The 6,283-nt window shown below is 40.1% G+C and overlaps 1 protein-coding gene across 2 annotated transcripts in view; it reads left to right on the top strand.

The window, feature by feature from the left end:
• Nucleotides 1-807, top strand: part of pde3b (phosphodiesterase 3B) — a 47,932-nt gene extending 47,125 nt beyond the window's left edge. Inside the window, exons 15-16 of one of the 2 annotated variants that reach the window (XM_032522785.1) lie at nt 80-332; nt 430-807. In XM_032522785.1, coding sequence (XP_032378676.1) covers nt 80-332; nt 430-656 — 480 coding nt within the window. In that variant the 3' untranslated portion in view covers nt 657-807. The remainder of the gene's footprint in view (nt 1-79; nt 333-429) is intronic. The other variant, XM_032522775.1, reaches the window with a different exon arrangement.
• The last annotated feature ends 5,476 nt before the right edge of the window (nt 808-6,283 follow it).

A 6,283-nucleotide genomic window follows, 5' to 3' on the forward strand; every position in this document is an offset into this window, starting at 1 on the left:
AAGGCACATCGCTAATGATCTATGTCCCTGAGACATTTTTGACCATACTCTTTTTGTTTTTGTTTTTTTTAAACTGCAGGGTGATGAGGAAGCTGGGTTGGGATTACCCATCAGCCCTTTCATGGACCGCTCCTCCCCGCAGCTGGCAAAGCTACAGGAGTCCTTCATAACACATATTGTAGGACCACTTTGTAACTCCTACGACGCCGCTGGCCTACTTCCCGGCCACTGGATTAATGGAGAGGGATCAGACGAGGACGATGAGGAGGGGCAGGTGGACACAGACACAGATGAAGATGAGGATGACGAGCTAGAGGACGAGCTGGCACCAAGTAAGACACCAACAGCTCACCAGTACTGTCAAGTTTACTATGCAAAAACAGAGTAATCTAGACTTCCTGAAACATTTCCTTGTTTTCTCCGTTGCAGAAAGGAGGAAGAGGCGCCGCAGATTGTTCTGCAGCATCATGCAGCACCTGACAGAGAACCACAAGGTGTGGAAGAAGACCATCGAGGAGGAGGAGAAGAGCAAAGAGCTGGGCAAACAGCAGCAGCCTGACGGCCTCCTCCCCAGCCTGCCAGCCAGCCTGCCCACCTCCCCGTCAGATGACATCCAGGTCATCCAGGAAGAGGAGGAGGGAGAGGAGCGTCAGTAGCGGGAGGACGAAGGAAAAGGACAGAGTCGCATGAAAAAGAAGAGGAGAGGCAGTCCCTCAACCACCTGCCTTTCACCAACACACACACACACACACACACACACACACACATAGGTGACAAATGCACATAAAACACACTTTGCTCTCTCTCTCTCTCTGTCTCTCTCTCTCTCTCTCTCTCTCTCTCTCTCTCTCTCTCTCTCTCTCTCTCTCTCTCTCTCTCTCTCTTTCTTTCTCTCTCGTACAAACACACATTTTGAAAGATTCACTGTGCAGACACTCAGATGCGTAAGCAGTCACATTGTTTTTGGAGAAACAAAAAGGCCTTACTACTGTGAGCGGATCCTTGCTGCAACAGTGGGAGCCCAACTCCTATGCACTTTCACCCCATGGAGAGTCGAGTGCACCCAGAAAAAAAAGCACCAGAACTGTAGAGGAAAAGGTGCAGAAGAAGAGTATGGACGGGGTCCAGCATTAATTCGCCCTCCTGGCTGTGATGCTGCCTTGAATGCAAAGCGCTTACACCTCCCTTAGGTACAATTCCTGACTATTTAAAACTGAAAGGTAGAGTAAAAATAATGAAGCAAGCGACATGACGAAGCGAGTGACACCCTTTACCAAAGCGAACAGTTCAAACACGGAAAGACAAGACTGAGACTGTTTCAGCCTCAATGTCAGGTATATTTTTGAATTATATATATATATCTATATATCTATATATAGATATATATAGATATATTGATATTTATCTATATATCTATATAATATATATCTCAAATGTGCCCGTCTTAACCTTTAATGAGTCCATATTGGCCCAGAGCCTAGGCTTGTGTAGTTCTCTCTCCTTGCTGGCGACACGAAACACTGTATCAGACTCAGTCACAGAGACATTATTGAAATGTTGACTGATTAATAGCATTATATCTGCATCATTTTTGATGCTTTTATTCGTGTACCACCCGTCTTTTTTTGTTGTTGTTGGATTCTTTAACTCTCCTTGCTATATTTTGTTTGAGTGTGTGAATATTTTGGCGGGAATGTGATAATGAGAATGAGTAGGGAGAAAGAGAGCACATTTGAATTATTTTAGTATGTAATTTGTGTGTATGTTTGTGTGTCCTTTCAGTGATGGTTGGTTTTTAATCAGTGAAATGTCCTTTGGTGTTAATATGTTGCATTGAGATAAGGAGTGCTGTTTCAATGAATGGATTCTTCATTTTCCTTATTTGATTCTAAGTATTTTTTAAAAGGTTACTCAGGATTCACGTAAAGTTGAATAATTATTTTGCAAGAATTTATGTCATTAATATGAAATACACTTTAAAAAGTAAGACAATTAAAATCTGGGTGACTGAAGTAGTTTGTAATCTCTTAATAAACAACTTGACTACAAACAAATTCAAGCAATTGCAATCCTCTGTGATGGAGGAGCATACAGTATGTGCTGTCTCTTGGCCATTCATACACTGTTTGCGTAACCTTTTGACAACATCACTGGAGAAAAGCTTATCTTAATTGTCAGCAGACTGCAAACGTCTCTCCTGCAACAACACAATCTTGCAGGTCTAGAACAGTATATTAGGACTTTTTCTTTTCTTTTCTTTTTTAAACAAACAGTACAATGTCTATTCATCTGTGTTTCAGTCAGCAGGCAAACACTGATGTTTAGCCAAATAGAAATCTCTCCCAACCTCTTTCTCTTTTTTTGTGTTTGCAAACCTATAACTCAGCCAGTGTCTAAAGAAGAGATCCGGGGTTAATTGTTAATTTCACTATATATATATATATATATATATATATATATATATATATGCAGGTGAAAAAAAACTAGTTACCTACTCTTACTAGTTCTCTATTTTTGTTTCTAAGAACTCTTGGCATTTCACTTGGATGTTTTATGAAAGGGAAGGCAGAATTGTTGCTTACCTCCTTTTATTAACTTACTAAAACACACATTTCTGGCGAAAATGTTAAGTAAGCAGTGTAAATCAAGGTAGTAATATTTAAAGACAAAACAATAGATACAGGGGTGCACATTTTAATACCAAACAAGTGTTTAGCCGCTGTACAAAAGAGTATGTGCATATAAATATATATATTTTTTAAATAATCAATTGAATGCATCTGTTTTCTACACGCAGCTGACATATTGTACATTGAGATCCTTGTAATTACCATCGTGTTTCCAGAGTTTTTATCTTCTTCTATTTACAGGTGTGGAACAGTGGGGTTTGGTGTTTTTGATTTTGATTTTTTTCGCTTGGTTTCACAGGCCTCTCTCCCTGTTCTGTATCATAACCACTCTTGTATTCTTCATTAGCTCTCTCTATCACTGTTGTCTCAGTTGACCCAACTCGTGCCAAACTTGACCTACATACAGTAGTTTGTGGGCTGTGATACTCTGATTGGCAGAATCTCTCCGGGCTCCAGTACTGTTCATGCAAGAGAAACACCTCAAGTCAAATATTCCACCAGGCTCAAAGTGGCAGTGACGATGTCAAGAGTCAGAGTTGGACTCAGGTCAGAGCCATATACATTCTGACAACTCTGTCAGCTTTTTCACACGGACCCGTTCTGGATCATAAAACCTCAGTAGCTCCCAACCCAACATATTCTGGCTCATTAAGTTGTAAAGGTTTGTTGGCTTCTCACTGTGCAGTCTTTCAAACCACAGTGTCCTCCGATTGTGCCATAAAATGGTTGTTTCCCTTATGTAGCATCGATATATGAGCGTTTGTCTAATGTAACCATTCACCCTTATCTACATTGTGGGGGCAACTGATTTTTGTTGTTATTTATAGCTGTCATAAAACACCATCCCTAAAGTATCAGAAGTTCTCATTGACCTTTATTTGTGTGTGTGTGTGTGTGTGTGTGTCTGTGTCTGTGTGTCTGTGTGTGTGTGTCTGTGTGTGTCTGTGTGAACTTGTATACAACAGTACTTTATTTTTGTGTCCAACCCACCGTAAACAAACAGCAGAATAAGCTTAACCTAAAACACACCAGTTTGTACACCCACACAAGTGTTTTCACTTATAAACCTGATTAGACTGGTTCTCAGGACAGTGGGTGTGTACAAACTGCTTAATTGACATTAGGTTGCATTTGATAGGATGGGACATGTACGCCCTTGTTAATTCCAGTATATTAGAGCATGATACCCTGCATAACTACACCCAACTTTCATTTCATATATTTATTATTCAGGAAAGTTAGAAAAAGTAACGATTACATTACAATGTAAAAACGGGCCTGACTCAGTTTAAAAACTGTTTTTCAGCAGGTTCTTGTTCTGCAGACACATAAAACATGGTTACAGCACGTCAGGACAGACATTAATACAAGATCTATCTATCTATAAGATTCTATCGATAAAGAAAAATAAATTTCAACAACTGAAAACAACAATACAGTTACATAAGGACATACACATTTATACAAGACATCAGCTAGGCTAGACAAATACGGACAATGCAAACAAGACTTGGACAATACATAAATGAATGCGTGCAAGTGTAACTGTTGAGAAGGAGCTGTTTGTATGCCTTTTTGAAATATGTGATGGATGATAGAGTTCTGATGTGATACGGAATGTCATTCCAAATCTTGGTATATGTATAAAAAAAGATTTCTGACCATAGTTGTTTTTGTATGGGGGAACTGGGATAAGTGCCTGTGAGACTGACCTAGTGAAGCGACCTGGTCTCACGTGTGTAGGAAAAAGTGCAACAAGTGCTGGTAAGGCGGTATTTAGAATCTGAAAATAAAATGCAATTGCGTGGCTGTTTCTAAAGTTTTGGTAAGTTAAAGCCTTAGAGCGTTCAAGTGCAATACAATGGTGAGACCACTTTGGAAGGTTACAATGAATCTTGAGAGCTCGATGGTATAGTATAGTATAACTTCAACCTGATCAGAGGTCTAATCAACCTTAGTAATAGAAAACACCTTTGTAGGTGTGCAGAGCCTTTAAAGCTGCTGTTATAAATATGGTTACATTTGGAAAGGATCAAATTGTCAGAGGGTATGTGAAAGAGTACGCTTTTGATGACAAACCCACAGGCAATTTCCACCCGTCTTTGCAGTACCGGATGGCACTAGCAACACAGTGTCTTTGAGCTTATTTGGTTTTAGGATCTGCAACTTGACTGTTTCGGGTCCCTCACCTCACTGTCGTTGTTTTAGGCTGAAACAAGACTCGGTTGTTGGCACGAAAAAAAAGATATAAAAACCCACTGTACGCTACCTCCGCAGCAACAAACAGCCATCGACATACACAGCAATTATCTGGTGAACATAGTGGATAATTTAGCAGCTGAAGAAACAGATATTTCCATCAGGTGTTGGTGGAGAGGAAGACTCAGCTGAAATGACAGTGAAACTCAAACTTGCATTCACTAGGTTGTCTGAAACCTGACTTTAAATTGATGCTAAGGCTTTCTGTGTCTACCAACACGTTGGCCATATTGACATTATTCTGTCAGTGTGTTAACAGCTTGTTGCTCTGCCCCCAAGAGGACAAAAAGAAGAAGATAGAGCACAATTTATTAAATTCCTTGCTGGAAGCAGAGAAGTGCATAGCAGGGAGAGGTACAACTGTATTCACCTTCCAAGAAAGGTTCAATTCAAGGGTAATTGGACTTGGTTAAGGTTCTTGAAGATGGGCGCCCAGATAGCTTGGTTAGTGGAGCAGGTGCCCATGGGTGGGGGTTTGCTCCTTGACACAGCGAGCCCAGGTTCAGCTCCGGCTTGTGGCCCTTTGCGGCTTCTCATTCCCCCCTCTCTCTCCCCTTTCATGTCTTAGGCTATTCTGTGAAATAAAGGCCTAAAATGTCCAAAAATAACATTTAAATAAAAAAATGGACAAAATAATAAAGATTCTTGAAGACTTTTAGTCTCTCATCCGAGAGACTTCCTCAGTTCTGTGTTCACCTTTATGAACACAGTTTACAGCTTATGATAACTAATGATTATGTCGGGTGTCCTGGGACTTGGGACACAGAATCAGTAGTCTTTTACCTTTTGAAGTATTGAATGAGATAATGTAGGGTATTAATATATGGATGGAATACAAAAGTAATAAATATGGGATCTTTGTCAATTTTGAGTTGTTTTGTTTTAGCTTAGCAGCAGCTTAAAGATGACAGGACAACCTTTAATATCTTACAAAAGACTTTATGAATGCACACAAACAAATCAGTATTGCAAAAAAAAAGGACAAACAAACATAAATGAAGTACTTTGTGAGTACAGATCAGCACCATTTAGCAGAAACCAGTGTTACATAGTCAGTTTCTAGAAATCCATCAGAGTTGCATTACCCTTTAATTTCCAGAAAGCGCTATCCCTGGAGAAGGGGTCAGAGTCAGCCCACATGATGTAAACCTTGGCCCTTGTCCAGGTCTAACACAGTGTACAGAAATTTCCTAGAAAGTCCCATTTCGCCTCACCGGTACAAATCAGTGGTGTCATTTCTCTGACTTAAAGCTGTCCTGAGGATTCAGGGCTATGAACCATAAAAGGTGTACTCATCATTGATATCTACCTAACCCATCGCTATAACACCAATCATAGACATTTCATGTTCTGGGCTCAGAGCAACCCTGAGTTACAGATAACTAAATCAATAG

The sequence above is a fragment of the Etheostoma spectabile genome, chromosome 1 (assembly GCF_008692095.1).
Source record: "Etheostoma spectabile isolate EspeVRDwgs_2016 chromosome 1, UIUC_Espe_1.0, whole genome shotgun sequence".
In the NCBI taxonomy this organism is placed as follows: domain Eukaryota; kingdom Metazoa; phylum Chordata; class Actinopteri; order Perciformes; family Percidae; genus Etheostoma; species Etheostoma spectabile.